The 12,998-nt window shown below is 38.8% G+C and overlaps 1 protein-coding gene across 1 annotated transcript in view; it reads right to left on the bottom strand.

The window, feature by feature from the left end:
• Window positions 1-12,998, bottom strand: part of UGP2 (UDP-glucose pyrophosphorylase 2) — a 56,905-nt gene that overhangs the window by 1,652 nt on the left and 42,255 nt on the right. Inside the window, exons 4-9 of the mRNA XM_090281385.1 lie at window positions 7,790-7,975; window positions 6,189-6,322; window positions 4,572-4,869; window positions 3,090-3,287; window positions 2,335-2,577; window positions 61-165 (exon numbers count right to left, since the gene is read on the bottom strand). Of these exons, the coding sequence (XP_090137511.1) occupies window positions 61-165; window positions 2,335-2,577; window positions 3,090-3,287; window positions 4,572-4,869; window positions 6,189-6,322; window positions 7,790-7,975 (1,164 nt within the window). The remainder of the gene's footprint in view (window positions 1-60; window positions 166-2,334; window positions 2,578-3,089; window positions 3,288-4,571; window positions 4,870-6,188; window positions 6,323-7,789; window positions 7,976-12,998) is intronic.

Below are 12,998 nucleotides of genomic sequence, written 5' to 3'. Positions count from 1 at the left end.
ACTAGAAAATAGAACCAGTTTTGTAAAGCTACAGGATCTGTAATTTTTATAAAAACACACCTTTAATGAAACATTCTTGCCAAATGTCACATCTCCTGAAACTGTGAGGTGATCTAATTCAAGCATATCTGGTATACTTTCAAATCTCCTTAGATAATCCTGAACCTGAAAGAAAAATGGAAACATATAAATTGTTTCAAAACTGGGTTACAGATTAAATTAACAAAATAGCTTAACTGAACTCAAAAAACATTCTGTTAGGGCCAAGTTCAGGCCCTCTAATGGGAAGAACCTATTTGTTAAGCACTCTATATGCTATATCCTGTACAGGAGAGACCAGGAGATAACATTGTCCCTACAATCAAGCAACTTACAGCTGAGCAGATCAGACATCAGGAGAATAATAAAAAAAAGATAACCAACTAGCATGCTAAGAGGCAGATGAGTAGTTCAGATAACCTGGAGTTAGTTGGATCAATCTAATGGTGAATTCTCATTCGTGTTATTGATTCAGCAGTAGCACTTAACAAACATGATCACTCCCTCTTTTCTTCATTTGGCTTCCAGGACATACACATTCATGGTTTTCTACCCAGTTTCTAACCTGTAACTAACTATACTGTCACCTTTGCTGCTTCCTCCATCTTATCTCCAACTTCTAAGTCTTGGGAGTACCTGTGGGCTCAGTTTTTGGAGCACCCACCTCCACTCCCCCACTCACTGTCTAGGTGATCCTTATGTTATGGCTTTAAATACTAGCTATAAACTGATAACTCTCAAATGTACCTGTCTCTTCTAGATCTCTCTTCTGAGTTCTAGATGTACACATTCAAAATCTCCATTTGAAGGTCTAATAAGCATGTATCTCCAAAATGTAACTCCTCATTTTACTCCCCCTAAACCTACTCTACCCAAGCCTTCCCGCATCTCAGTACATGGCAATTCCATGCTTCCAGCTGCAGAGGCCAAAAACTTTGGAGTCATCCTTACTCTTCTTTTTTACCCTCTCATCTATGCCAACAAATCCTATAGGTACAACTTTCAAAGTATCTCAGAATATCAACATTTTTCACTGTTTCCACTGCTACCACCCTGGTCCAAAGCACCATTTCCTTTGCCAGAATTCCTCCAACAACCTATTCCCCAGTCTCCCTGATATGACCATTGCTCCCTGATTCACCCCTCAGCCCACAACTCACCAATGGCTTCCCATCCACAAGAAAGAAAAAAAAGTGACATTCCCAATACTTAATTACAAGGTTCTACATAATCCACCTATCCCAGGCCCTTACTTGCTACTCTGCTCCAGCCATATTGTGCTCTCAAATGTCCCCAAAACATGTTCTTCCTAGAGCAACTAACCATTGCCCACTCAGCCCCTGTTCTCAAATTGAGGCAGCTAAAGTTCTTATTTCTGGCAGGGTGTGGAGAGTGGGAAGGAGCTGAAGGGTGCATGAGGCTAGGTGAAATACAGTTGGCAACCCTGTCTCAGGACAAGAAGATGGTGGGTCCTTGCAACACCAAGATTCTCCCAGTCCAACCAGGCTGATAAAAGAGGCATCAAATAATGGTAAAGATGCTAGATGGCTATCCTGGAAATTCCTGCCCAGCCATAGGACCCAGTCTACACATACACACCAGGGGGCACTAAACCACAACCAGAACTAGAACAGTGTGGATGGCATCACAGGACTCTACAGCCCAGCCACAAAGGCTCATCTTGTCACTGCATTAACCTCAACATTTATGTGATTAATATTTGGGATTCCACTTATCGTGTTAGGATAGGGTTGACTGTACTTGCTATTCCTCCTGCCTGGAGTACTTTTCACCCCAGACACCTGTATGACACACTCAATTTCTCAGTGAGGTTGTCTCTGGCCACCAATGTAAAATGACACCACCACATTCCTATTCATGCTTTTTTTCCCCTCTAGCATTTTCTACAACTTGATAATACTATACATTCAACTTATTTGCTTATCATCATCCTTACCCCACTAGAACATCCATGAAAGTAGGATTTAAGTCTTTTATTTACTGCTAAATACCTAGGACATAGAACACTGCCCAGCAATGGTATGGGCTGTTTGCTAACCCAAAACTAACATTCTCCTCCTGATAAAAGCAGTAAGAGTCTTAGAAGAGACATAAGATAAAATGTTCCCAAATTTAAACATTCTTTTCTCCTCTACAGTAATCAAATTCATCTTTTATCTTCTATGGTCAATTCCCTTTAAAAGACACAAAAGATGTAGAAATATGATAGGTTAGCAGCAGAAGCTGTAATGAGATTACAATTGACGTGTATATCATACCTTTGTAATTACATACCTTTGTAAAAGAACTGCCTAATTTAACCAAGGGCACTGTAGGAAATTCCCGCTTCTCACTCATTGTCAAAGATCCTGCATTAAGGCTATAGAGGTTTGACATCACAAGCAAGAGATCTGATGTGGTTTTGACAGGCAGAAAACGGCTTCTAGGAACATTGATACCTAGAGAGTTCTCAAAACTTTTAATGGCAGCCCCTACTGCAGTCTCTAACTGGATGACATTCAGGCCTCCATCCAGAGTCTGTAGGAGGGAGGGAGAGAAAAAGGTTTTAACAGCGTAGTTCCATGTTAGTTAATATCTGGGGAGTGATTTCAGAGATGCATTAAAGGGAACAATTTTGAGAACTAACACTGATCAAGCATCTACCACAAGCCAGGTACTTACACATGTGATTTTTTTTCAGCGTCAGTTCTTCCATTCAGTAATATTTCCATTCTATGATAAAGAACTAAAGGTTCAGAAAGGTGCCTATGACCAAAAGTGTCAGAGCAACAACTATACTGAGGCAGGCCCCCTACTCTTGGGTCCAGTGCTCTTGCCACTACCACAGCACAGGGCCAAGTAAGGGCACCAGGGCTTGGCACACTAAAGGGCTAGGTGTAGACTCAGAAAGAAGGGCCCAGGAACTGGAGAGACTTGACTAGGCAAAAAGGAGTGACCGATGCACTAGACGGGCCAGCAGGAGTGGGGCAGTGGGTCTATGTGCAGCCTACAATGATCTCAGGAACCAGGGAGCCAGCACTTTGGCTTACCTTTGGATTCACAATGATTTCCATGTCAATAGCATTCTGCTCCTGCAGTCTTTTAACTGCTGCAAGAGAGATCCAGAGGTTGTTTGTGTTAAATATTTTGAATTTTGAGACAGACTTGAACTCATCAACATGTACTTTTGGCACTTGAGCGATTTCCACCAGTCTCAATTTGCCTTCATACTGAGTGAGTGTCCCACCCTAGAAAAGGCAGAGAAGAGTGCGTGAGTGCCCCACATCTGTTCCAACGGCATCAGTACCGCACTGTTCATAGCCTATACATGTTACAGAAAAGACACTGAGAATAAATCCTCCAGAAATAAAAAGCATTGGCAGTGATTCAATATGTGTGATAAAAGCAACATACATATGAAGACAGAACCAAAGAAAATGATTTAGGATGTCTGTCATTTTATACTGTATACCTGCCCTCTTGTCCATGATAAAAGCTCTGGAAGACACCAGTCTTCCTCACTTTCTGAAGGTTGGCTACCAGAACAGTCATTCCTCTTATCCCCAAACCACAGTCCATCACAAAATAACAAGTCCTACCACCTCAGGCACTGCTCTGACTGGCTCTAGGATAAGGGGAGAAAAGGGAAGACAGAGGCACAAGTGGACAAGAAGTGACCCCTGTGTGGCCTTATACTCACGAGGCCTCAGCAGTGTGGGAAGAGGGGAGCATTCACTCAGATGTAGGATGGACATTTCTAAGAGGCATAAAACTGACCTCGAGGACTGACTGTTTTAGTATTCACACACTGCCCACTTTTTTTAGTCCCTGTGAGTAATCAGTAAAATCTTGTGTACCACATCATCAAAGGCCAAGTTTCATCACCACTAAACATGCAGAGTTTAAAAATCAAATTTTTAAATGGTGATGGAAGGAGACTTGACTTGGAGTGGTGAACACACAAAACAATATACTGATAATGTATTATAGAATTATTCACCTGGAACTTACATAATTTTACTAACCAGTCACCCCAATAAATATTTTTAAAGTTTTTAAATTTTAAATCAAATTTTTGCTTTGTGTAAAAAAAAAAATTGCATTTTTTACAATTACAGTGATAAATCACAAAAATATAGAAATGGTACAGTAAAGAAACAATGAAATAGAACCACTTAAGCATCAAACTAGAATAATGGTTTGAACAAATGTACTGAAAGTGTTTTCACAAGTTTCAGATTTGTTCCAAATATATGTAGAATTGTTTTCAGTTAAAATTGCCCACAAAGATTATTCAAAAAATAAAAATGATTAAAAAACTATTAAATCTGGATTTATATACACACTGTTGTCACACAGAACTTAGGGTACTCCACAGGATACCATCTCATTCTGTCTTACGATGTTACCAGGTGGATGAATATGTTCTGATTCACATGGAAACTTTCCAGTAAAAAAAAAAAAAAATTTAACTACATAACCTATGAAGTGTGAAGATGTGAATCCCCAAACTGTTTCATCTCAGTATTTACCTTTACATCTGCACGTGTTTTATTTGTGACTTCCATGACAAATTCACAGGGTTTTCCATTGGGTGGATTCATTAGATGATTAAGAATATAAAGATCCACGGTGGCACCCAGATTATCTATGTTAGACACAAAAATATACTCTTTGCCTTCTCCTATGAAGATATCGAGCAAACCAGAGTTGTAGAAACTGGCATAAATATCACCATGACCCGGAGGGTACCAAGCTTCTGTATTTTCCCCTGAGTACGACACATCCTTCGCTACAGGCAGTAAAGATTCTTTATTAATCCTCGGGTACCTTAAAAAAAATAAATTTCTTTTTCAATTTCAACTCTACAATATTACAGACCTTCAAAAAAATGCATTTAATGTTAAATAAAAGTTCCCTTCAGTCTATCATTAGTAAGTCATTTAATCAGATGTGAATCCATTTAAGAAAAATCTCATCTATTGTCTAAAAATCAGTTTCCTCAATAGTTACATTTATTGCAAAAAAATTTTTTTCCATGGTCATAAGGTGGGAGGAGACCTCATATTTTTAAGGTAGTATCTTTTATGACTCTCCAAGACAGGAGATATATTAAGTAAGTTCTCTCAAACTCATCTGGTTGTGGGATTGTTCTTTTCCCTGAAAACCTGTTGGGGAAAGCTGTCTATTCTTATAAGCTTATATTCAGGGGTGGCACTCTTTTCTTCCACAGAAAATCAAGAGCAGGTTAGTGCTCAGGGAAGTCAGCTTCCTACTCCTAGTGAGAACACGTGTAGGGGCTGGCAATGCGGGAAGAGGAGCTAGCCCTTAAGAGACTACAGAGCAACTGGAATATGGAGGCAGAGCACCTGTGACATAAGAGAGAGTCCTTGGAAAAAGATTTAAAAAACAGCAAAAAACTAAAGGTACATAGAAATATCCCTCCCTTCCATACAAGTTCACATAAACCCATGTCTGTCCTTAAATGGAAGCCTTATTTCCATTTATTGCCTGAACTTTATCACAATTCCTTTTTACTTAATCCCCCTTCCCAACGTAGATTTTCTCCAGAACTTACTATATTTCCCCTGAGCCTGTATTAGGATGTTAAGGAAATTCCTTCCAATAGGAAAGAAGGTTGCCAATATTGTGGAATACAGAAGGATTCCACCTGGAGCCCAAACACGCCCTCAGAATGCAAAGACCTGAGCTATCCTCAAGTATTCTGGATGTGGGACAAAACCTCAAGCAGATTCTCTTTTAAGAACTGGAAGTTACAGAACCAGAGTGATTATAACAATCACATATCAATTAAATGTTCAGCCTCTAAAGCAGCGGTTCTCAACCTGTGGGTCACGACCCCTTTGGGGGTTGAACGACCCTTTCACAGGAGTCGCCAAAGACCATCAGAAAACACATATCGTTTTTGTGATTAATCACTATGCTTTAGTTATGGTTGGGGGTCCCCACAACATGAGAAACTGTATTAAAGGGCTGCAGCATTAGGAAGGTTGAGAACAACTGCTCCAAAGGCATCAAACACTTGTAAACATGAGTCTTGGGCACATGTACGTCTTGAGGCTATCATGTTGAAACAAGTCCTTTCCCAGGAGTACCACGCTGGAGTTAATTTTTTTTACTCCTTGTACCTGCTTTGATTAAAAGTGTAGATTTTCACATGACAATGACTGTACTTCTGCAATATTTTTTTTGTATCTTCATCTGTGTTAAAAGAGTTCATCAGAACAAGAGGAACATCTGTATTGTACGTTTTGTTCAAATGCTAGGGAAAAAAATGACAATAAGATTATCCAGACTTTTCTTTTGCATAAAGGTATAAAATTAACTCTTAACTGTTAAATCACAAAATGTCTAAAACATTGTATGTAGCCAAATATATATATAGTTTTGAAATAACTACTTAGCATAAGCCATTTTGCTAAGCAAGTCACCATGCACTTGCTCATTACAATTATCCTTCACTGCAGGTATTACGTTCCAGACCTCCCCCCCGCAAAGTAGGAACCTTACATTTATTCTACACTCTTAAACCCATGTAACTTCAACAACATACGTATACAGTACCGCAAAATCCCGCAATATAGTGAAAAGTCCGCGATAAATAATTAAATATTTTTTAAAATCCTGCAATACAGTGAGGCCACAATAAGTGAACTGCGATATAGAGAGGGACTACTATATATCACAATTCTGAGAGAAACTACTGTCTACATTTTGTGAATGGCTAACTGAGGCCCAGAGAGGTGGCAGGTCAGCAGCAGAGCAGGGACACCTTCCTCCCAACCACAGTCTGACTCGAGCTGTGTGTCTTGCCTCTGTGCCCTACAGCTTCATCAAGTGCTGACTTAAGCATTTAGTATGTGTCCAGAGCATTGTGGGAATGAAAGTAAAATTGTTACAAATTCATGGCTCCCTATTCTCAGGATTATGTCAAGAGTTGGGAATCACAACTCAACTGAAATCATTTCAGTCTCTGGAAAGAGCTAAGGCAACACAGAGTGGGAGGAATGTTCTGCACTTACTAGGGAACCTTGGGCAAGTAAATCAACTTCTTTGTGCCTTGGTTTCCTGAACTCTGAAATGGGGATGGTAACCGTACTTATCTCACAGAGTTTTTGGGAGGAAAAAATGAGTCAATCATGTAAAGAGCTCAGGATAATATGTGGTGTACAGTACATACTGGGTAAATGTGAGCCACTGCTACTCTTAGGTGTTATTATTGTGGTTGCCAGCACCGTATTAGAAACTAGAGATAAAGAGATGAAAAAGATAGGCCACGACCTCTGAAGAGCTTATGGTCTATGATTAATGACTTCATCATAAGAGAGAAGCCAAGAACAGTTCTTAGCATCCATGGCATTCAACCAGATACGTGAAATTCTCCCAAGCCCCACAAAGGGGGGTAATAAAACTGTAGCATCCCAGCTGTGATGAAGGCTGCCACTAGAAAGAAGGGGGCAGAGAGGAGGGGAGATCAAAGGAGAATCCAAACAGATCCAGAGAGTTCAGCCATCACAAATGCTATTTAAAAATCAAAAGCTTTTATATCACCCCAAGGATATGCCCTTAGGAACACCGAATCTTTTTCTATACTAAAACAGACTAAAGATAGCAAGCTCCCTGACTAGCTCCAATCCACATCTGTTATTTTATAAGGTAAACGCTTATAAATACCCTGGGAACTAAAAACAATTTTAGCAGCTCATAACAAAGGCTAAATGTTACTCACTTCAATTTGCTGAACGGTCAGGTCCAAAAATGTATTCTCATTCCTCACGCCAATCAGACTTTTTGGGCCTTTGCAGCCCATGCTGGTTCCCAAACCGCCATTGAGTTTTACCACCACCAACTTGTTCAGCACAGAAGATACATTATCAGGTAATCCCCTGGCCTTTATCTTTTCATAGGGTTGAATCTAAAACGTCAAAAAAAAAAACAAAAAAACAAGAAGAATTATACACAATGGAGTACTAGTCAGTCATAAAAAAGAAAATTTTACCCTTTGCAACAGTATGGATGGACTTGGAGAACATTATGCTAAGCAAAATAAGGAGGGCCTAGAGAATATTATGCTAAGTAAAACAAGACAGTCAAAGAAAGACAAATACCATATGATTTCACTCATGTGAAATTTAATGAACAAACTAAACTAATAAGCAAAACAGACTCATAGATGGAGATCAGATGACAGCAAGCAGGGCGGGGGGGGAGCTAGGGGGAGGAGGAATTGAGCAAAAAGGGAAAAGGACTCATGAACATGGAAAACAGTGTGGTGATTGCTGGGGGAGGGATGTATAAGGGGACTAAATGGTAATGGAAAAAATACAATAAAGATTAAATAAAAAATGAATTACAGAAGTAATTCAATCAGCTTTATGGAAGGTTAAACCATACCAATCATAGGGTTATTTCCAGCCTCCCTTACAGAGTCTGCCTTCTTGTGCGAAGTTTCAGCTGCATTTCCTATAATGTCACAGGCCCTTCTGGTTCAAAATCAAGTACTTATTGTCAATTTCTTTTGCATGCAGAAGTTGTTCAGTGGTTTACAATGGAGTACAAGGGGGAAAAGTTACAGTCTACAAATATTTGGCTGGCTGGTGAGAACACAGTCCTCTCAGACTACTTCCAAAACCTCAGAATTACCAATTTGCATTAAATAACAAATGGGATACACCAAACTCATCTAGTCTATAAATAGCTCTGGTGCATATGGATCTACTGTGTGTGTGTGTGTGTGTGTGTGTGTGTGTGTGTGTTTTCCAAAGGAGGGAAAAACAAACCAAAATATTCCTTGCCATTCTCCTCCACTCAGTCCTAAATTTGTCCTTCAGAGAAAGATGGCATCAAGTTTTTGTCATATTTCTAGGTATGTACAAGGAGAGAATTCCTTCCTTAAAGCATTTAAATTTGGGACATCACTGTATAAAAGATTTTACTGGAAAATTAAGTTTTCTCACTGTTCCAACAAATGTGGTGGTAGGGAGAGAGGGGGCAAGATCTGGGGCTTGAGAGAGTCCCAACCCCATCTCCTGCCTACACCCTCTTCTAGCTCTGTGAGCACAGTGCCTTAATCTTCAACTTTTCCCTCATCTGAGGACAATGACATAGTGGAACCCCAAATTCTTTTATACCAAGCAGAGGCACAAGCAAGTCTAAATATTGTATAGCAAGAATGAAAGCCTTTAAAAAGATCACAAATAGCGTCGGCCTGCGAACCAAGTGTCACTGGTTCGATTCCCAGTCAGGGCACATAACTAGGTTGCACGCCAGGTCCCCAGTTGGGGGCGCGTGAGAGGCAACCACAAATTGATGTTTCTCTCCCTCTCTTTCTCCTTTCCCCTCTCTCTAAAAACAGATAAATAAAATTAAAATAAAATAAAATAAAGTAACCTTGTTAAAAAATAAATTAATGAAAGTTTTAAAAAATCACAATATATTTTCTATCCATTTAAGGGACATTTTTGTTGTCTTTCTTCAATGGAATAGGTCATCAAATGTACTCTTCAGTTGCATCACGGCACAGGATAGACTTGAGGGACTAAGGAAACCCCACAAAGTAAGTGCTCAGTGAACACTGAGCTGCTTTTATTTGTTCTGGTACCTGTACATAGGTGTATACGTATGTCATGGATGAAGTCTGTGGTTGGGAAAGGAGTTGATGGGCTCACACACCAGTGATTAAACTGTGGAGGCAAAAATCCCTTTACACTTGGTCAAACATGCATGTCGTATTAGTTAACACAACTCCTACTGTTAACAGCTCTTCTCACAAAAACCAGTCTGTGACTCTTATTTCCTCTACCCTGCAAGACACTATATCAACTGCCAAGTGCAGATGAATATACTTTCTTGGTTGGTGTAAATAATGAGGAACATGAAGCCTTCTTCTCCAGGGCTGGTGAAAGAAAAAGACCAGAAGAGGGGAAAGGTCCATGGGCACCATGGCCTTCCAGTGCATACTACCTAAATACCGGGGTGCTAACCACCAAGGAAAAGCAAGAAGAAACACAGACCAACCACACTGGTTGCTTCCCTGGCAGCACTTGGTCCAGGTGAGGAGGACATATGGTTGACAACAACTTGGATGCTTTAACATACACAAAGTGCCTTGTGGCCCAGTTGACTGACTTTCCTTAAAGGATGTTTTATTTTTATTTTGACTTCCAATGCCATGAATGAACATCATTCGTTCAGCATTTCAAAGAAATGGGTAAATACCAGGTGGGAGACAAAGTCCAATTCAAGTGTCACACTACAAGAAAAGTGAGAGTACATGACAGGTGTAACCCTCACATAACATGGTAGCTTATACTCCTTTCTACCCAGCTGTTGAAATCAACTGGCCAGGAAAAGTGACGCCACTGAAACGACAGCTTCACGTAGTCCATTCTCAGGTCAGGAGAATTTCTTGGATGCATCATATTTACACAAAAGAGTTAGCAAATGGGACCTAGTCAATTATTGTCCACTTATCTTTTAAAAGCCACAGATTTTCCATTTAGCAGTTTCTTTTGACTTCCCAGTAAAGAGTTTGTGGAGAGTCTTATAGAGGAGAGCTTTCTGTTCCTTGTTACTTACAGAGGTATCACAAGGATGTGAAAATCAATTTAACTGAAATCCCCTAGTTCATGCATTCATTTGAGGTAAAATTGTTAGTTCAGAAATATCTGACCTATTTAATTCTTCTCTGAATATATTTTAGAAAAACAATACATAGAAAAATCAAAATTTTTTTCTGTATGTGAGACAAGCCTGTTTTCCAATTTCACCAAAAAAAGTTATTGTGAAACATCTTACATACATAAGTTTATGAAATATACATACACTTGAAAGAATAACCTAAAGAAAAAAAGAATTCTGCCATAACTTAGAAGCCTCTCTGTGTCTGTCCCTACTCACCTTCCTCTTCTACCCCTAGTGGGTACCACAACCTTGACTTTTACTCTCTATAATTCTACCACCTATGTATGTATCCATAACAACATTGTTATTGCATTTTGGCTCTAAATTATTTATTTTAAAGATTTTACTTATTTATTTTTAGGGGAAGGGAGGGAGAAAGAGAGAGAGAAACATCAATGTGTGGTTGCCTCTCATACACCCCAATAGGGGACCTAGCCCGCAACGCAGGCACATGCCCTGTGACTCGAATCAGCAACCCTTTGGTTCACAGGCTGGCATTCAATTCACTGAGCCACACCAGCCAGGGCTGTCTCTAAATTTTCAAATAAATTGAATCATATAAATACCTCTTGTGACTTACTTCTTAATTCAATGTTATATTTAAGAATATTTCACATTAAATAATTCACATAATTCTCATGGTAGCTATAGTACATTTACTTTTCATTGCCATATAGTATTCAATTTATATATCCATTCAAAGAAACAAAAATGTCATTAGTTACAGATGATTTTATATACAGAAAATCCAAAGACCCTACAAGTAAATTATTAGAATAATGTTAGTATAGCAGCACTGAGCATACATAGTCAATTTTTTTTTTTTAACTGCTTTTGGAAACATTGTGCACTGTTGGTGGGAATGTATAAATGGTGAAGTTGTTAAGGAAAAAAGTGGTGGTTCCTTAAAAAATTAAAAATAGAATTATTATATGATTCAGGAACTCCACATCTGAGTTTATACCCCAACTAGTAGAAAGCAGAGTCTCAAGGAGATGTTTGTACACTCACATTCACAACAGCCGAAAAGTGGAAGCAACTTAATGTCCATCAGCAGATGCGTGGATAAAACAAAATGTGGTATATACAAAAAAATGGAACATTATTCAGCCTTAAAAAGGAAGGAAATTCTGGCACATGCTGCAACATGGATGAACCTTGAAGACATTATGTTAAGTGAAATAAGCCAGTCACAAAAGACAAATACTTGTATGACTGTATTTGTATAAGGCACGTAGAGTAGTCAGATTCATACAGACAGCAGAAAGGTGGTTACCAGCGGTTGGGAGTAGGGAGAAATGGTAAGTTCTTGTTTAACGGATACAGAGTGTCGGTTTTGCAAGATCAAAGAGTTCTGGAGATAGGTTTGCAGCTGTGTGAATATACTTCACACTTCTAAGGTGTATGCTTGAGAAAGTTTAAAGGTGATTTAAAAAATATTGTTCCTGCGAATAACAATTTAGAAAATAAAATTGATTAAAAATGCATCTTTTATAATATCACCAAAAATAGCAAATATTTAGGAATAAATCTAACAAAACATATGCAAGAGTTCTACATGGAACACTAGAAAGTATTTTTGAGAAAAAAATGAAAGAAATTCAGAGATGTTTTATCATGTTTCTAAATTAGAAGACCTACTAATGTAAAGATGTCAATTCTACTCACTCATCAATGCAATTCTAAACAAAATCTCAAGAATTTGGTGTGTGTGGAAAGCCAATTTAAGCTGCGTATAACAATGCAAAAGGCCAAGAATAGCCAAGGCGCTCTCAAAGTTGGGAGAACCAGTTTTGTAACATTCTTTTTTTTTAAATTGTAGTAAATACGCATAGCATAAAAGTTGCTATCTTAACCATTTTAAGCATATTCACATTATTGTACCATGTTCAGAACTCTTTTTTTTCATCTTGTAAAACTGGAAGGATATTCATTAAAAAATAAGTCCCCATTCCCTCCCTCTTCCACCCACCTCCTGGCAATCACCTTTCTACATTTTCCCTCTATAAGTTTCACTGCTCTACGTACCTCATACAAGGAGAATCACATAGCATTTGTCTTTTTGTGACTTATTTCTATCAGCATAATGTCTTCAAGATTCATTTCACATCCTTTTTTCAAAAGTGGTTTATATGTTTGAGGATGTCCCAAAAGAATGCAGGTTTTTCCAGAAGAAAGGTCCATGTTTAATAACGTTTACTTGTGTGTATGCAACATACCAGGGAGAAGGAGGGATTGGTATAAAGGACTGAAAT

Source organism: Furipterus horrens, unplaced genomic scaffold (assembly GCF_987537825.1).
Source record: "Furipterus horrens unplaced genomic scaffold, mFurHor1.1.pri manual_scaffold_6, whole genome shotgun sequence".
Classification (NCBI taxonomy): Eukaryota; Metazoa; Chordata; class Mammalia; order Chiroptera; family Furipteridae; genus Furipterus; species Furipterus horrens.
This window is presented reverse-complemented; position numbering and strand designations above follow the sequence as displayed.